Genomic DNA, 19,628 nt, shown 5'->3' on the forward strand with positions numbered 1-19,628 from the left:
TTTTGTAGCACAGTGTAAATATGATATATTCACTGCATACAACAGTAATGATGATCAAAAAGAAATGTAATAGCACCAGGAATCCCTAAAAGACAGAGTAATTTAAATGCATATGGGAAAATCATTATGTGGGGTGAAGATAAACACAAGACTGTGGCTACACTAGGTAGCTCTGTGAGTCAGTTCTCAGAATAGAGAAAGGCAGGAGGATACCATATTCAATAGGGATAACTGAGATAAAGCACTGTCTCTGTTCATCAAGAGTTCAAAATTAATTTGTGCAAAATGTAGTTGTAGTTGTACTGAAATATCTTTCGCACTGTGCTTGAGCTGAATGAAAATGACGAAAATATGTAGTATATTTATAAAGAAAATTGTATGGAAATCATTAATTTGGTTTACGCGCGCACACACACACACACATTTCTTATTAATACTGCTTGGTTGAATAAAAATGTGATCTATAGCTCTTCATTAATGTCATGGGTATTTCTTCTTTTTCTTGCAGTGTCCTTTGATCTTCCAGTATTCATAGCAGAGTTGAAAGGTGATTTTGGAAGAGGAGAACAAGGCCTAGTAGATTTATCTATAAGAGACTTCAGTGTTCAGTTTGATAGATCTCATCGTTATGAAACCAACATACAGGTATATTGCCAAAAGTGCATATATACACAATGTAGCTAATTTTAATTAACTGTAATGAAAAATAAGAGGCCAGCCGGAGTGGCCGTGCGGTTCTAGGCACTACAGCCTGGAGCCGAGCGACCGCTACGGTCGCAGGTTCGAATCCTGCCTCGGGCATGGATGTGTGTGATGTCCTTAGGTTTAATTAGTTCTAAGTTCTAGGCGACTGATGACCTCAGAAGTTAAGTCGCATAGTGCTCAGAGCCATTTGAACCATTTGAAAAATAAGACAGTTTTTGGCTATTTTTAAAGGGAAATTTTTTGGTGAATAGAATGTTCAGTGTGCGTTTGGAAAATTTAGAGAGCACTGAAAAGATGCACATGCTTCGTCTGTCTGAGTACCACATAACAACAGGGTTAGATACGTTGCATGTAAAAGATTACACTATTGCAGCTTACTCATGCAGAAATAACATAGGGAAAGGAGGAGTTGTTACATACATTAAGACAGAGCACAAGTTCAAAAACATTGAGAGAAGAAGATTTTGTAGTGATTAGAACATAGGAATGTGTGCTTGTGAATTAATGCTGAAAAATAGTTTGCTTTTAATTGTAACTGTATCTAGATCCATATTGGGAAATTTTGAACTATTTATGAGGAATTGAGATACCTTACTGTGCTATCTGTCAGACAGCAGCAAGCAGTTAATCATCTTTGGTGACTTCAGTAGGGATTTTCTAAAAGTTTCTGACAGTAAAAATGATCTGGAAACCTTATTCGGAACCTACATATTCGTCTCAGTAATTAATTTTACAACCTGGGTGGATAAAGACAGTATGACTCTAATTGATAATGGTTTCTATAATGAAGCTCAGAGTAAGAAAATAACTGTTTATCCAGTAACAAATACTCTCTCTGATCATGATGCACTAATCGGATAAATAACATAGCACTTCATAGTATGGATACCCCTCTGTGGAAATAATCTAGAATAATTAATGATTCCAGGACAAATGTTTTTAAGAATAGTTTACAGGTGATGACATTGGATGTAATTTATAATGAACCATATGCTAACATAAAATTTTATCCATTCCTTGATAAATTCATGTCATTATTTAAAAATAGCTTTCCCCATAAGCTAATCAGAAAGGACACTAAACAGCCATGTAAAGAGCCATGGTTCACTAGAGGAATTAAAGAATCTTGTTAAAGGAAAAGGGAAATCTATCTGCCGGCCTCGTTGGTCTCTCAGTTCTAGGCGCACTGTCCGGAACCGCGCGACTGCTATGGTCGCAGGTTCAAATCCTGCCTCGGGCATGGATGTGTGTGATGTCCTTAGGTTAGTTAGGTTAAAGTAGTTCTAAGTTCTAGGGGACTGACGACCAAAGCTGTTAAGTCCCATAGTGCTCAGAGCCATTTGAACCATTTTTTTTAAATCTATCTTTTGGCAAGAATTACTAAGTAATTTTATTAGAAAATCAAAGAACATGCACATAATATCAGAAATCAGTACTTCCAACAACAGAATTCTGTGGAATGTAGTGAAACGAGAGGCAGGACAACCAGCCACAGAACAAGACAAAATCGCTATCGAGCTGAATGGATGGGCTATAAATAATGCGTCGCAGGTAGCAAATGCATTTGACAATCATTTCTTAAATATAGTAGAAAGCATAGGGACAAACAGCTCAAGAGCAAAATAATAGGTGTATGTTGAAAATGTAACTTTCATGACATTCAGTCATGTGAATGTATCAAACTTCTCCTTCTGAAATTAAGAAAATTATTCATCCTCTCAAAAATTAAAAGCTCTTCTGGTTTGGATGGTGTTTCCAATGGAGTACTAAAAATTTGTTCCCATTTAATAAGCCCAGTCTTACGTGAAACAAGTAATGCATCAATGATTCAAGGCATTTTTCCAGAGAGACTGAAATATGCCATTGTTAAACCCTTCTTCAAGAAAAGTGGTAAGAGAGATGTCAATAACTACTGACTTGATTCACTGCTGACATCATTTTTTAAAAAAAATTGAGAAGATAGTGTATTTTGGAATAGAATCTCACTTTAGCAATAATAGTATCCTTAGTGAATCACAGTTTGGATTTCAATATGGTTGCTCCATTGAGAATGCTATACAGGATGTTACAAAAAAGGTACGACGAAACTTTCAGGAAACATTCCTCACATACAAATAAAGAAAAGATGTTATGTGGACATGTGTCCAGAAACGCTTAATTTCCATGTTAGAGCTCATTTTAGTTTCGTTCCATCCACGCTCAATGGAGCACGCTATCATGATTGCATACAGGATACTCTACCTTTGCTGCTAGAACATGTGCCTTTACAAGCACGACACAACATGTGGTTTATGCACGATGGAGCTCCTGCACATTGCCGGCCGCGGTGGTCTCACAGTTCTAGGCGCGCAGTCCGGAACCGTGCGACTGCTACGATCGCAGGTTCGAATCCTGCCTCGGGCATGGATGTGTGTGATGTCCTTAGGTTAGTTAGGTTTAAGTAGTTCTAAGTTCTAGGGGACTGATGACCACAGCAGTTGAGTCCCATAGTGCTCAGAGCCATTTGAGCTCCTGCACATTTCAGTCGAAGTGTTCGTATGCTTCTCAACAACAGATTCGGTGACCGATAGATTGGTAGAGGCGGACCAATTCCATGGTCTCCATGCTCTCCTGACCTCAATCCTCTTGACTTTCATTTATGGGAGCATTTGAAAGCTCTTGTCTACGCAACCCCGGTACCAAATGTAGAGACTCTTCGTGCTCGAATTGTGGATGGCTGTGATACAATACGCCATTCTCCAGGGCTGCATCAGCGCATCAGGCATTCCATGTGGCGGAGGGTGGATGCATGTATCCTCGCTAACGGAGGACATTTTGAACATTTCCTGTAACAAAGTGTTTGAAGTCATGCTGGTACGTTCTGTTGCTGTGTGTTTCCATTCCATGATTAATGTGATTTGAAGAGAAGTAATAAAATGAGCTCTAATATGGAAAGTAAGAGTTTCTGGGCACATGTCCACATAACCTATTTTCTTTCTTTGTGTGTGAGGAATGTTACCTGAAAGTTTGGCTGTACCTTTCTGTAAAACCCTGAAAACACATTCACTCTCCAGATTTTACAAGCATTAAGTAGTGAAACAGTGTTGTTTGGTACTTTTTGCAACTTCTTTAAGGTATTTGACAGTGTGAATCACAGTATTATCCTAGATAAAATGATGTTTTATGGGATTATGGTATAGCCAACCAATGAATATCATCATATGTAACTGAAAGAGTGCAGAAAGTTGTACGCAGTAATTCAAGCAATATAGTGCAGTGACATAATTCTGACTGGAGAGAAATCATTTGTGGGGTTCCCCAAGGTCCACCACTGTTCCTCGTACATGTAAACATTCTTCTGTCTAGTATACAACAAGCAGAATTAGTTCTTTTTGCAGATGACACTAGTATTGTGATCAGTCCAATCATATGTACAGAAACAGAAGAACTGACAAGCAAAGTTCTAAAAGTATTGTTGACTGGTTTTCTGCAAATATTCAGTTTTGCACATCTAGAGGTACTACACAAATCATAAGTGTAACATATGGTGGAGAAATAATAAATAGTGTGGAAACATCAAAATTCTTAGGGTTCCATGTTGATGAGATTCTAAATTAGGGAAAAAAGACATTTGGGACCTCCTAAAATGACCTAGTTTGCCACATTTGCTCTTAGAATCATTGCAAATCATGGGGAGAAAAAAATCAGTAAGCTGACATATTTTGCATACTTTCATTCAGTAATATCATGCGGAATAATGCTCTGAGGTAACTCATTTTTAAGAAAGTAAGTCTCTGAGCAAAAACGTGCTGTAAGGATAATATGTGATGCTCACCCATGATCATCTTTTAGTCATCTGTTTAAGAAATTTGGCAGTCTGACCACTGATTCACAGTGTATCTATTCCTTCATGACGTTTGCTGTAAATAATCCACTACAGTTCAAAAGGAATAATGAAATACTTTATTACAGTACCAGAAGGAAGAATGACATTTATTACTCCACATTAAAATTGTCTTTGTCACAAAAAAGGGAGCACTGTGCTGCAACTTACCCAGTTATATGAAATATCTGATGTCATCCAAAGTAAAATTTAATAGCGATCTGAGAAAGTTTCTCCTTGGTGGACATTGGCGAAGGGTACTTTTTATTAATATTGGGAAGAAGGGATGAATAATGACAAACGTAATATGCCAGTGAAGTATATAAAATCCAAATAGAGATCAGTGAGAGTAACAGCGTTTATTGTATACGTCACCAGTCGCGGATGCATGCTTCACTGGGGGCCACTGCTGCAGGTGAAAGCAGAGTAAGGGAGTGGGCGGCATTGGTGAAGCACCGTGCTGCAAGTGGAAGCCCTTGCCCAGAACAACATTGTGACTGAACCGACTGCCTGGCAGACCAGCAGACTGCGGTGGTGATGTCCCAACTGGGTGTGGGCATAGCTGATTTGCATGAGGTCGGCCACTCTCTACCAACATCCACCACAAACAGCTTCTGAACTTTTTGGCTCACCATGATACCTAACAGCCCCTTCTGCCACTGGCTGAAGGACTGGACGTAAATGGCAGCCCTCAGAGGAAAACATGATGGGCCACAGTTGTCTGTGGGATGAGACTCAAGAGTCCAGCAAATACAGGGGACCCCACACATCCGTGATTACTTTCCACCATACTATTCCTGTTGACAGGCACGATCCTAGTATGTAGCCTAAAAAACTTGACAGGGGACCCCACACATCCGTGATTACTTTCCACCAGACTATTCCTGTTGACAGGCACGATCCTAGTATGTAGCCTAAAAAACTTGACAGTGCATTGCCACACTAAGCAGCAGACACAGACTTCTTTGTTCGAATCTTAAATGTATGCTTGAATTGCTCCAACTCTGAGTTAGAAACCTGGTGAAATACTGCATTAGTCACATATTCAGTATCATTATGAGCACAAAAGTCCTCAATCGCCAGTGGCACAAACTGGCGATTGTTGTCAGATATCAGGGTCCTGGGAGCCTATCAAGAATACACTAACTGTGGCTATCAGCAACATGGAGGACAACTTGGCTACATATGGGAAATTGCATTAACCACCAACCACCAAGTGGTATGCAAAAAGGACCAGTGAAATCAATGTACACCCTGTCTCAAGGGTGCCCCAAAGCCAGCCAAAGAGAGAATTGGCATGGTGATGCAGCCTGGTTCTGTGGCACAAGTCCTGCAAGAATGCACCAGGTCTTCAAAGTCAAAATCGATCGCCAGCCAGTAGACATGTCATTGTGCCAATGCCTTCATATGAGTCATATTCAAGTGTGATGCATGCAGCAGCTGGAGTATGTGAGAACACAAAGCCAGGCGAATGATCACAAGACCACATTTCGTGTCCACAGCAAGCATGAGAACCCCTGGACGACACTGAGCCAATCACATAGGAGGAAAAATGTACACCATGCCTTATCTGCACCTGAATAGATGATCTCCGACCAACTCAACTGGACTGCCAAAGCGATTTTCCAGAAGAACTGGTCACCGGCCGTGGAGTTCATGGCTTCATGTGCCAGCAATGGAAAGTCCAAGAAAGTTTACTGCAAGGCATCATCCAAAGTGAACACAAGAACCTCCTGGCAATCGAATTCCAGATCAGGCTCCCTTGGTAGCTGCCATACGGCATCCGCATTGGCATGCTGCGCAGTGGAGCAGAAACGAATGTCATAACAATAGTTACTGAGAAAGAGGGCCCACCACTCTAACTGGTGGACGCTCCTATCTGGCCGCTTGTAACGAGGGCCAAATAAGCAAACCAATGGTATGTTTTAAGTGATGTGTAATTTCACCCCATACAAGAAGACAGAACTTTTTAACCCCAAAGATAATAGCTAGCACTTGTGATGCGTATGCAATGAGCTGTTCGATGCCATCTGGGTTCTGGTGGGACAAGACAGCACCAATGCCATTCTGGGAAGCATCACAGGCCAGGGTTAAAGGTTTTCCCAGTGTAAAGGAAGCCAGACAGGAAGCAGAGCACAAACACTGCCTGAGAGACTGAAAAGCCCTTTGACAATCCGCATACCATACAAACGTAATGCACTACTGGTGAAGGTAGTTGAGAGGCTGGCATATGGGCATGGAATGAGAATGAACTGAGCATATTACGAAATCTTACACAAAAAGACTGGACCTCCTTCAGGTTTTTGGACACTGGTAGGTTGACAGTGGTCCTGATGTCATTATTCATGAGGATAGAATAATCTTTAGTAAGCACATGAAAAAAAAACCTTCAGGGAAAAAACTCCAGTTCTCCAGCTTGGAACAAGGGCCATTCTCCAGGTGGTGTTGGAAAACTGACTGAATCACCACCAAAGAGCTGGTCTACATACTTGTGAAATAGGGGAGACAAACCCTGATCCTGCCAACACTGTAACTCAGCTTTTACCAAGATGTATGTGGCGAAGGAAATGGTGGGAGATGACAAAATTTGCGTATTGACAGTGGCCTCAAAATTTTCTGCTCGGACCAAGATGTTCTCAGGCAGCTCCTGTAGGAGCTCTATAATGGCTTCAAATTGTGAAAAGGGGTGGATTGAGACACTGAATGCACTCTGTCAACTATCTGGAAACCAAAAACAGAAAATCCAACAAGCCCAAAAGTATTTTGCACCCATGGTTAGTTGGCCACTAACAAGATAAGTCACATAACATGTGGATACAGAGAATTGCTCACACAAAGGAGCGCGTAGTTTAATGTAAGACATAAGCTGACGAAGCGGTCACTGCAACTCTAGGCACCCCAAGAGCCTGATTGTATCTTAGTTAATTAGGCTGACTGTCGCTCCTGTGTCTGCACGAAATTTCACTGGCTGCCCATCCACTACCAACACCAGCAAAGTACATTGGGGTGACACATGCAGGGCGTTGAATGCAACCCGGAAGTCCAGTGAAAACACCGGGGCATCAGATGACTGACTCACAGCCCGTCCACTGTCACAAACTGTTGCCAGTTGACCTGTTCCCCACCATATCCCACACATGGCCTCCACACGCTGGCAGTCATGATGAACATGCACCAAATGACAGTTGGGACCAGACAGCTGGCTTGCCAAAGACTGAAAGGAGAATGATGCCGAGGACCCGAATGATGATGTCACAAGTGGTGTGAGCCTGCTGAGCTCGGCATGGACGAGGACGGAAAGTGCTGTGATGCCACTGCACTGACTTCATCAACAGCAGCAGTCCACAGTGACTTGGCAAGAGGCTAGCTGCCTTGGTTATTCAGTGGGGCACCAGTGGCTGTTTACCATGCACATCCAGTTGAGCCATCAGCCAATTATCAGAAAGGATGTCCCTTGACATCACTTAAAAAAGGACCACACAAGGTCAATGCCCTAATCTGAATGTTGTGATTAGGAACTAGCCTGACAATCAAGTCCAGAATTAGTGAATATATATGATGTGGCATTTCGGACACCCTAAACAACACTTGACGAGAGGCCCTGCAAAGGATGATCCAGACTGCATATGACTGCCCAGGGCACTTGTGATGCTGGTTATGCTGTAAACAGGCCACCACCAAATGGGTTGATGGCCAAATTGGGGTGTAAGCAACTAAGAAAGCTCATTAAAGGAAAGTTCCTCAGGCTCAGTGGAGGGCTTCAGAATTTGAGCAACTTGTGCACTGTTCAGTTGTGCTGCATGTCAGCTTGTCTTCTCCTTCGTGATGTGCACTGGCAGGTATAATTAAAGAAATAAATTCAAAACCACTGTACACATACCAAATATATTTACAAAAATTTATGAACTCTGTGAAGTTGTAATTGGTTGCTACATAAAAGAAAATGAAAGACAGAAAAATTTTTTGTTTAAAAATAACACAATGGATATTTATATACACAGTGCATAAGTGTTAGACATCCTCATTCACTTCACTCTGCTTGCGTCTCCCCCACTGTAACTACTTCAGGTACTTTCGTGCCCCACATCTTACTTCTCTGATTCGAAGGTTTGAGCACTTTTGCTTTCCTCTTCTGCCTGAACAATCTGCCCTTACTTTTACTGATTTCTTTTTTCCAATTCTTCCAATAAAATAATTATTAAAACTTAATATAAGCTAGATAATTAACAGAATTTAATTTGTATGTTAGCTCTGGTCTAGTTTCATGCCTCTGACAGCTAGCGATAATTTAGTATGTGGGTATATCATTGGTGTAATTGCTGTTGCACACAAGTACATGTCCAGTACAAATTGTGTGTAATTGTATTTTCTGATACTTTATTCTTTATTATGTGAAAAACATACTCAATAAATTCATTAATTTAGAACCGTTCTCTCCTCTTCTAGATGTGCCTGCGATCTCTGTTGATGGAGGATTTGATGAAGGAACCTGGAGACAAACATCGGTGTATAGTTGTGTCATCTGCACAGAGCGATGGTCAGTATGTGCAACCGCCTTCATTTGTCTCCAAGTCGTGTCCGAATCTTGCTGCTACATTAGCAGTACAGCCACCTCCGGAGGTCAGAGGATCACTTCCATGTCACCTGGGGACTGGTTTCAGAAGACCAGCAAATATTACAGCTTCAGGTAAGATCTGGAAGCAGGTTTGTTCATTTGCAAAATTGGATGAAGGTTCTTGATGAATAGCTAGGTCAGAGAAATTAATGAACATCAGGCCTCTACTTCATGCTCAAGTATGTGTCAGATACTGGTTTACGTGGAGTGGGTAGTGGAAGAGAAGCTTGGTGGAAGGGGTGAGGAAACTGTAGGGAAAAAAGAGAGTTGATGGATGAGGATTAAGACGAGGATGGCGATGAGGATGGGGGGGGGGGGGGGGCATGAAAGGGCAGCATGACTGGTATTTTGAAGAAGTTGATATATTTTGTCAGCTTAGGTTATACCAGTGTTTACTTTAGCAAAATAATCAAAAGGATGGTTCTACTCACGTTAAAGCAGAGATGCTGAATCACAGAAAGGCATAACAAAAACAACTGTCAGAAAGTTAGTTTGTAGCCAAAAAGGCCTTGCTGTCCTTTCTGACTGTCTTCTTTGTTGTGGATTTCTGTGGCTGTTCATTTGGGATCAGATCTGGTGAGTTGGGAGGGGGGCGGTGGGCGAGGGGAAGGGGGGGGGGGGTCGGCAGCACATAATTTGGAACTCACCATTGTGTTTCTCGGACCACTCCATCACATTCCTGGCATTGTGACACGTGCATTTTCTTGTTGAAGAATGCCACTGCCATCGGGAAACATGTACATGATCAGGCTTGTATGTTGTCACAACTGGTGTACAATACTTCTTGGCCATCATCGTGCCTTGCACAAGCTCCACTGGGCCCATGAATGACCATGTAAATGTTCCCCAGAGCAAAGTGAAGCTGCTGCCAGCTTGTCTCCGTGCTGCAGTACAGGTGTCAAGGAGCTGCTTCCCTGGAAGTGGATTCGTGCCCTCCCTTTGGCGTGATGAAGAAGGTGTTGGGATTCATCAGACCATGTAATGCTCTGCCACTGCGCCAACATCCTGTAAGGATGTTCATGTGCCCATTTCAGTCATAGTTGTTGGTGACAATGATTTGGAAATGCTAGAAATTTTTTCAAGGCTGTTTCAAAGGTTACTAGGGTAACTTCAACATAACTTTGGCACCTATGGCAAGGTTGTTTGGTAGGGATGTTGTCGTTTAAGTGCTTGACTTTAGAAAGTTGTAGCCCATCCCCGCAACCATACAGTCAGTAAAACCAATCACATGAACCTACCTATTACGTACTATTTTTTTTCTGTGTCTACCTGAAACTGGCATAATACTTATTGGTATTTTATATTTGACCTATTATCTCTGGCATATTTTCCTTAATGAATAGGGGAAGTATCTGACATGATTATTACTTGATATCAATTTGTTGAAAAGCAAGTGCATGTGTTTTAGTGCCTCTGAATCATTATTTTTTCAGAAATTAATATGAGTGTGGCTGTTGTGCCTGTTTTGATTTTTAGTCTGAGACAATCCCAGATAATATATTCAAAAAGTTGATCTTGCGAACTATTAATATTATTAGACAAATTTAATTTCAGTATTGTTTGTTATAGGTAGAACACTCCAAAAAACAAAAACTGTGGAATACCCATGCACACCACCACCATCTCCACGTGCACACGGATCACCTCAACGAATGTTCCGGGAAGATAATCTGATGCACATAAATGTTGTACTTGTAGATACAAAAGCACCAAATTTTGCTTCATTTTATAATTCTGTAAGTATTCATCCCACTTGCCTATCATGATGAGTTTGATATTTGGTTCACTATGAGTAGGTTGATAGTGTTTATGTATTAAATTAGATTATCATAGATACAGGGTTCAATTATAAAGTTTTAACTGTTGCTTTCAAAGGATAAAGCTATGTAATAAAGTAGAGATGGGCTGTGTCATTTGGTTTTGGCTCTGTAGCTGCATGCTATGGTAATGTGATGGGAGGCTTTCATTGTGTACCAGGACTGCGGATATGAACCAGCTAACAAGAAATTGAGAATGTTATTCTATAATGTGAGGTGATATTAAATTTTGGTTGCCCCCCTGACATGGATGCAAACGATAAACTAGCCATCTGCAAATGTATGTGGTTTTAAAGTTCAGAGGAACCGAGGATGAAATAGTAAACCTTGCAAAACACAAAATGCAACAGTTATATGAAATAAAAGCAAAACAATAGCTGAAATAAAGGCAGCTGGTGTAAGCCGTGCTAGGAGCCAAACTATTGTCCTGTGCCAGTAGCCAGTGACTAGTAGGCAGGTATCTGGTTACACAGCAGGATCAACAGCTTGGGGAGGAAGCAGATGCATGAAGGAAGAAACAGTACCATTGCAGATGGCTGTGGTGAGCTAGGGATGTACAGAATTGCTCAGAAGGTGGGCGGTGAAAGTTCGCCACAATACCAGCCCCAAACATGACTGCCTTTCTAAATTTATTGGACTGCATGCCTGAGATGGGCATTAGTATATGACTAGCTCCATACACTTCTATGATGATCATCTAGTGTAAGAGAAATCCTGTACCTCATAGCCGTCAGAAGACGGCTCCCTATGGTACTTAGAATATTTGCACTGTCGTTCATATGGACGTGCAGAGGCCAAATTATTTGTGTGCATATGGTTATGTACTGTCTGGGGCAACACAGCTGCTCCAATTTCCTCCAAAGAATCAGCTTATCAGCTTGCAGTTTCGTCGTCTTCTCCTACACACACCTAAGAGCCACAGTTTGTAGGTAGCCTCTCTTCAGCTTGTTCTATTGATTGTGGGGGAAGGCAGATTTTCAGTGTTTTGTTTCTCACAACAGCAATTAAATGTTCGAAAGACATCTCTCTATGCAGGATAAGTCTCATTTTAACAACTGTACTTACTGTGAAGTGACAAAATGTGTACGATCTAAGGTTGATTTGACTCTTGGGATGTCTGAATGGTGTACCCGAATTGCATTGCTCCATCCACAGTTGGAGGCATAGTTCTCTACTGAACAGCACTGAGAATGCAGGTTTACTTTTATCTAAGTTACATAGGTGCATGTAGATAGCAATTTCTTTTGTTTGAATGAGTATTGAGAAAGAGCTTTCTAACAAAAAGTAAACAACAGCAACAGTGTGAACAATGCAGGTCATGAGGATGGTGACGTTTTTTAAAGCAGTTTATGATTACCTGTGGTTGAATTTTTGAATTTATGAAGCTGATGCACTGTTATAAATATGTCATTACTGTTATCTTCTAGGTAATTTTTTTGTTTGAATTTTTTATTTGATACAGTAGTTTTGTGTGGCTGTATGTTACTCTCCTCATTGTCTGTTCTTTCTCTGCTTTTCTGTGCTTATTCACTGCCTTTCAAACTGCATCTATTCTCCAACCACACTGTGTCAACGACTGTCTGCACACAACACGGACTTCATGATGGAGCAGATTGTTGATGCAACATCTAATGCCCCAGATTCTTTTCTCTGAAAATTAATTACATTTATTCCTGCTGATTCCACTTTATCTGTCATCCTGATGTACTTCAAAGTTTTGTTTCCAATACCTGCCTGTACCACATTAACTTTTGATCCTCGACCTAACCAATCCCCATCCGTCTCTCTTAGCTTATTACAAAACACACACACACACACACACACACACTCACTCACTCACTCACTCACTCACTCACTCACTCACTCACACCTAATTGTTCCATTTCACCTGTTTCTGTCCACACACACACACACACACACACACACACACACACACACACACACACACACACACACACTCACTCACACCTAATTGTTCCTTTTCACCTGTTTCTGTATATTTTTAACGTATCTATGCACAGTTTTACATGGTTTCATGTGGTTTCACATATTTTTGCATATTTTTTACGTATTTGTGCATGTTTTTATGTACTTGTGAGAGTTTCTGCATGTCATTGTGTATTTTTTAAATGCATCTTTACATGTCTTTTCGCTTATCTGGTTCCTCTCACAACCATCAACACTTATTTTGCCCATTTCTGTGTCATTCGTTTCCTTTGCACCATTCCTGCAACAATGGACCCTTGCTCCACCTTTATGCACAAATTCAGAAAAGTATCCCTTTCAATTGATAAAACTCAGTCCCACATCAAGTTTCTCAAATGCTGTCTAAACCATGGAATGCCCCCAAAGAGCCTAACAGTGAAGATCACTTTCTCTGGATCCCACCTCTCCTTTTACAATGACATACACCTTTTCAGATTCCTCCAGTCTCTGTCCCTCACTAACCTGATACTACAAAACACATCTCCATGGCACAGGCAGCCCAGAACCACCTTGGCTTCCTTTGCAAGATGTACTACTCTGCAATCCCTACTCCATACATCAAATCTCTGACATTGAATCCCGTGCTCTCCAGCACCTGGAGGAGAATCCCAGACACCACCTCCATAAATTATTTAACCTGCTGACATCCTACTGCTGCCTTGGGTCACCACTCTCCAACCCCTATCATACCCAAAGTGTTTCATCCTCGTCTGTCCCTCATAGCTGCTAAACCCTGCCTAGGTGACCTTTTCAACTTGTCACATCCACAAAACTTCCTACCAACCCTCTAACAAAAACAAATCCAGAGCCAAAACATCCTCCTAACACTGTTGTTAACCTTTACACCAAAACCTTCAGCTCCACAGAAGTTTCAGTCCTATCCAGAGGACTCACCTTTAGCCCTTCACCCAAATTTAATCATGCTGGACTTGCTAAAGACCCACCCTCCTTCTTCCAGTCCCCTACAATGGAAGCACTTCTTTGCTGCCAAACCCTCTAACTAAACCCACCCTAATTCCAACATTGAACCCTGCCTCTTCCAGTTCTCACCACCACCCAACTGAGATCCATCCCCTAGACCCCCCCCCCTTTCCCTCCCACCTAACCACTCACTGGTCACCTTCCAGGAATTCTTTACTTCCAACTTAGCCTCTCTATCCTTCCACAGGTCCCTTCCTCAGAACTCTAACCTTTCAGCAGAAGAAAGAACAGCCATACACAATCTCAAAACAAATCCTGACCTAATCATCCTACTTACAGACAAAGTTCCACCACTGTTGTTATGAATCGCAGTGACAACCTGGCAGAAGGCCTCTGCGAATTGTCTGACTCCTCCAACTATAAGCTTTGCCAGAGTTATCCCATCCCAGAAGTCCAACACAAACTCCAGTCCGTGCTTAAAGCCGTAGGCCCTTCCCAGAACATCTCCTTCAAATCCATTTCCCTCCTCACCCTATGACAGCCCGCACACCTACCTTCTTCATGCTCCCCAAGATCCACAATCCCAACAATCGTGGATGCCCCATTGTGGCTGGTTATTGTGACCCCACTGAAAGAGTTTCAGCACTCGCTGATCAACACCTCCAACCAGTTGCCCGTAATCTAGCCTCTCATGTCAAAGACATCAACCACTTCCTTCACTGACTACAACATCCCCACCCATTTACCTCCTTGATCTCTACTCATCACTGTTGATGCCACCTTCCTATTCACCAACACCCCACATGCCCATAGTCTTAGTGCTATTGAAAACTACCTTTCCAAATTTCCTTCAGACTCCAAACCCACTGCCTCATTTCTGATTCACCTTACTAACTTTATCATAACACACAGCTACTTCTCATCTGAAGGGAAGGTATGTTAATAGATAGGCAGCACAGGCATGGGCACCTGCATGGCACCTTCCTATGCCAGCCTTTTTATGGGCCATCTAGAGGAGACCTTCATAGTGTCCAAAAACACCAAACACCTAGTCTGGTTCACATTCATTGATGATATCCTCATGATCTGGACCCAGGGCCAAGACACTCTATCTTTGTTCCTTCACGACCACAACACCATCTCTTCCATCCATTTCACGTAGTTCTCCTCAACCCAGCAAGCCATCCTCCTAGATATTGGCCTCCCCCTCTCTGATGGCTCCATCTGCACCTCTGCCCACATTAAACCCACCAACCACCAACATTACCAGCATTTTGACAGCTGTCATCTCTTTCACTCCAAAAAATCCTTCCCATATAGCCTGGCTACACAGGGATGGCACATCTGCAGTGAGAAAAACTCCCTTGCTTGGTATGCCTAGGGTCTCACTAAGGCCTTCACAGACAGGCACTATTCTCCAAACCTAGTTTGCAAACAGATGTCCTATGTGATTTCCCCTCACAACCCCAATCCTCCCCTACCCTCAAAAATCAGCCACAAAGGAGTTTTCCCTTCATCACCCAGTACCGCCCCTGACTGGAACAACTGAACCACATTCTTCACCAAGGCTTTGATTACCTGTCACCGTGCCCTGAAACGAGGGACATTCTATCCAGGATACTTCCCACCACCTCCTAAAGTGGTGTTCCATCACCCTCTGAACCTCCACATCATCCTGATCCATCCCTATGCCACTCCCAGTCCCAACTCCCTTGCCACAAGGGTCATATCCCTGTGGATGATCTAGGTGCAAAACCTGTCCAATCCACCCACCCAGCACTTCCTATTCCAGTCCTGCCACAGGTTTGTAATACCCCATCAGAAGCCAGACCACCTGTGAAAGCAGCCTTGTCATTTACCAGCTCTGCTGCAAGCATTAACAGCGCTTTTTATATTGGTGTGACAACTGACCAATTGTCCACCAGGATGCACGGCCACTGCCAAGCTGTGGTCATGAGTGAAGTAGACCAGCCTGTGTGACAACATGCAGCTGAATGTAACACACTTTATTTCAATGACTGCTTCAGTACCCTAGCCATCAGGATCATTCCCACTACCACCAGGTTTTCTGAACTGTGCAGATGGAGTTATCCTTACAACACATTCTCTACCCCCGTAATTATCCCAGCTTCAACCTACAGTAACATACTGTCCCCACACCTTCCACCCAACAGTTTCCATTCTGTCTGTCCTATCACCTCCTCCCCATTCTCGTATCGCATCCTGTTTTTTTGCAGCCCTCTGGCAATTCATCCCCATGTCTATCCCCTCTCCTGTCCTGTTTTTTTCCCTTTCTCTGTGCCCCACAACCTCTTGGTGCTATGCCTGTTGGCAGTCCAGTTCCTGCACACACCACCAGACAGCAGTTGTCACTCTCCCAACCCATACAGTACTACCCCTTCCCCTTCCCCACCCCTCCATATTGCTGCTTGCATCACATGTGATGTTGCACTCTGTCTCGAGTGGCTGGAGTTAGCAGTTTTATATGATTGAGGTTTGTGTAGTAACTTATCTTTTCCTACAGTGTTGTATGTGTTAAATGTTACGTCATTACGAGTCACCCAAGAGTGACATTCATTCATTTTTTTCCAAGATGGATTTTCTCTTAGCCTTATTAAATTTCCTGTTTCCTTATCTATGTTGTACTCCTGTACTTAGTTTCTGCTCTTATATCTGCCTTCTCCAGCAATATTTTATCTAGTTTTCTTCCTTGTAACATGATATTGGTTCATATTCTGTTTCACTAACCGTAGTCATATCCTACCAGACTCTTTCATCAAAGGCCCTATTCTGTTGATGAAAATGTGGAACACAAAAAGCTGTGTTTAGTGTCCCAACATCATTATGAAAGTCACTTGAGAACATAATGTACCCAAAATACAAAACAATTAATAGCAAAATTAGCAAAGCACGTCTTAAAAATGTACTATGAAATATGAGCCAAACCTAAGAGACATTACATAAGAAAAAATTTGTGGTGAATTTAGCATTAAAACTTGAGATTCTTAAAATAAGCTGTTTTAAGGCATCAGTTCATTAAAAGTCTATCTAAACCTCTCAATTTTCATTACAATTTGTTGCGATCAATGAAATTTTGGGCTAACAGCTATTCATCATTTACTACACACTGCTATATTGCGAGTGTACACCTGTTACTCAACCTTCGGTGCTAATGCGTCAGGATTGGCCAGGAGGGGAAAGCAGTAGGTACCCGTTGAGGTGAAAAATCAAACATATTTTTAACTGCATGTATATTTAATGCCGTAAAAAGGAAAGGCAAGCTTAGAGAAGCTGCTGAGACTGAATGGGCTGCCGTCCAAGAGAGCAGGAGAGGAGTGCCTCTGGTCGGGTCGGAAGCTGCTGGCAGAAGAGACTGGATGGTGTGTCCGCTCCCAGCAGCTAGCCGCAGTCCCACCCCCACTTGAACACCTCCAAGCCTCCCTATTGGTCGGCCAAATCAAAGACGCGCAGTTCGGTAGTGTTACCTCATCAGTAACATGTGAATTTAGCTGCTGATGGTTCAACACGTGAGTTTCAAAGCAGTGTCTGGTTCTGGGCAACGTGACTGAGACTCTGCAACTAGTCGCCAGGCAGAAGACACTGATGAACATCAAGTGAAAAATAAAAATTAAATTTTTATACTAATAAATCCATTCAGTTATGGACCCCACTGTACAATATGTGGTGAATTTAGCATTAATACTCGAGATGCTTAAAATAAGCTGATTCAAGCCATCAGTTCATTAAAGGTCTATCTAAACCTCTCCATTTTCATTACAATTTTTTGCGATCAAAGAAATTTTGGGCTTACAGCTATTTATCATTTACTACACAGCACTTTATTATGAGTGTACACCTGTTACTTAACCTCCAGTGAGCCATCGAAGGCTGTTCTACCACATGCCTTTGTTGGAAGTCACATCCTTCACCACATTCACATCTCTTTTGTATATGACATCACAATCTCTGTAAAGTGGCTTTTTTACGCAATTGTCAGACATGTTATTGGTTCTCTTATATCATTGTCAGGTGTCAGCCTCAAAAAAATTACATAAAAATGGCAGTGTTCAAAGAAATACACACTTGAAAATGGGAATCATTTCTCAAAATGCATAATATATCAATAAAAGAAAATCATGACTTGTATCAGAAAAGTTATTTATAAATAAACCTAGTGTTTTTACAGTCCAGGCTTTCACCAAAACTGTTTTTAATAGACAAAATCCAGTGTCAACCTCTCTACAGACTTTTCTTTGTAGTGGCCAACAGCTCTTCATTTGCAAGGAATTGGTGTCATTTACTGCAGATGTTACTTTTCTTCTGCAGTGTTATGTCATTATCTGTAGTAACCTGCCAGTTACTACACCTACTGACCTCAGCGAATGTAAATTGAATCACTACAGCAAGTGTAGTGCCTGCCAACATTCAAACAATGTGGCCAACTACCCAAGGTCAACATGTTTACTGTGTGGTCGCAGCACTACATCACTTGACACTTGATGCGGATAGCGTCTTAATTAGAGTGTGCATGGATTTTTGAGCCCTTAGTTGTTAAATGTATTCGATGCATGTAAACTGTTTTCATTGTACTCTTGTTGATGTAACTTCATGCCCCAATAAATTGTATCCCTAATGATCTTGTGTTTTCTCGTGTTCCGAAGTAGAACATTAATATTGTAATTGTTGTTCATATTGCATGCTCTAGTTGTCACATTTCAAATTGCTCAACATATGTTCAGGCTGCTGGAAGCAATATTGTGTAAGGTGCATTGAGATTATCGTATTACATTCTAGTTCTTGTCATTCTGAAATCCACATTTAAGGAATACAGTTTGTTACTTTATTTTACTGCTAGGTACAACGTTCAGTGACAGTAGATTTCAATTCCCTGGATATTGTGGCCAACATTGAGTCTTGGGTGGTTGTTTTTGACTTCTTCAGCATTGGATCTGGAATGCCATCAATATCGAGAACAGTCTCACCCGAGGGGTCATTGGAAGCAACAGGTATGTGCTCTGTAATTTTGCCTTTGCACTGTGAACCATTCTGACAGCAAAATGTAATTTGACTGGCAACATGTAAAATTCTTTTTAACAGATAGTGTATTTTTCGGAAGTTGTTAAGTACACACCTCTATTTACTTAGTTGCTCATGATAGATAGGTCTTTGACCCAAGTGTTGTGGCTATCACACTAGGAATACAGAAATTTTGAATGCTTCCTCCAAAACCCCCCTTCATTATATTCACCTTCACATGTTTTTGAGGTGATCTTGATAAATACTTTGATAAAAACTTTTTTGAATCTTTGGAAGCCATTTAGAAAACAGCACATTCGGTGTACTGGATGGTTCAAGATGAGTATCAGGGTTTTAAGGCTCTGTAAAATTTATTGTATTCAACATAAAATTATAATTAATACATCAAATAAAAGAGCGACCTAAACAGTTTTTTTTGTATACCTGTGTACATGCGCTATTTTCAGTCTCTTTCTGTCAGAAACCACTACTTTCAAAAGTGGCAGCTAGTGAACAGAAAGCTTTTGTGTTTTACAGTTTGCAAGGATTAATCTGTTGTTACAGTGCAGTGTGCATTCCTTATGAAGTTCCATTATAATCCTCCAAGTGATGGTAACATCCTTAAACGGTACCATCAGTTTCAAGACACCAGCTGATTTTGCAAAGGCAGGAGTATGGGATGAGCAAGAGTGAGTGAAGAATGTGT

General features: G+C 41.6%; 1 protein-coding gene across 2 annotated transcripts in view; it reads left to right on the forward strand.

Annotated features, from left to right (window-relative positions):
• LOC126354004 (intermembrane lipid transfer protein VPS13D) overlaps positions 1 to 19,628 on the forward strand; it is a 488,122-nt gene that overhangs the window by 164,501 nt on the left and 303,993 nt on the right. For both annotated transcript variants that reach the window (XM_050003313.1, XM_050003314.1), the window contains exons 24-27: positions 509 to 645; positions 9,014 to 9,254; positions 10,752 to 10,918; positions 18,762 to 18,912. In XM_050003313.1, the coding sequence (XP_049859270.1) occupies positions 509 to 645; positions 9,014 to 9,254; positions 10,752 to 10,918; positions 18,762 to 18,912 (696 nt within the window). The remainder of the gene's footprint in view (positions 1 to 508; positions 646 to 9,013; positions 9,255 to 10,751; positions 10,919 to 18,761; positions 18,913 to 19,628) is intronic.

Source organism: Schistocerca gregaria, chromosome 3 (assembly GCF_023897955.1).
Source record: "Schistocerca gregaria isolate iqSchGreg1 chromosome 3, iqSchGreg1.2, whole genome shotgun sequence".
In the NCBI taxonomy this organism is placed as follows: domain Eukaryota; kingdom Metazoa; phylum Arthropoda; class Insecta; order Orthoptera; family Acrididae; genus Schistocerca; species Schistocerca gregaria.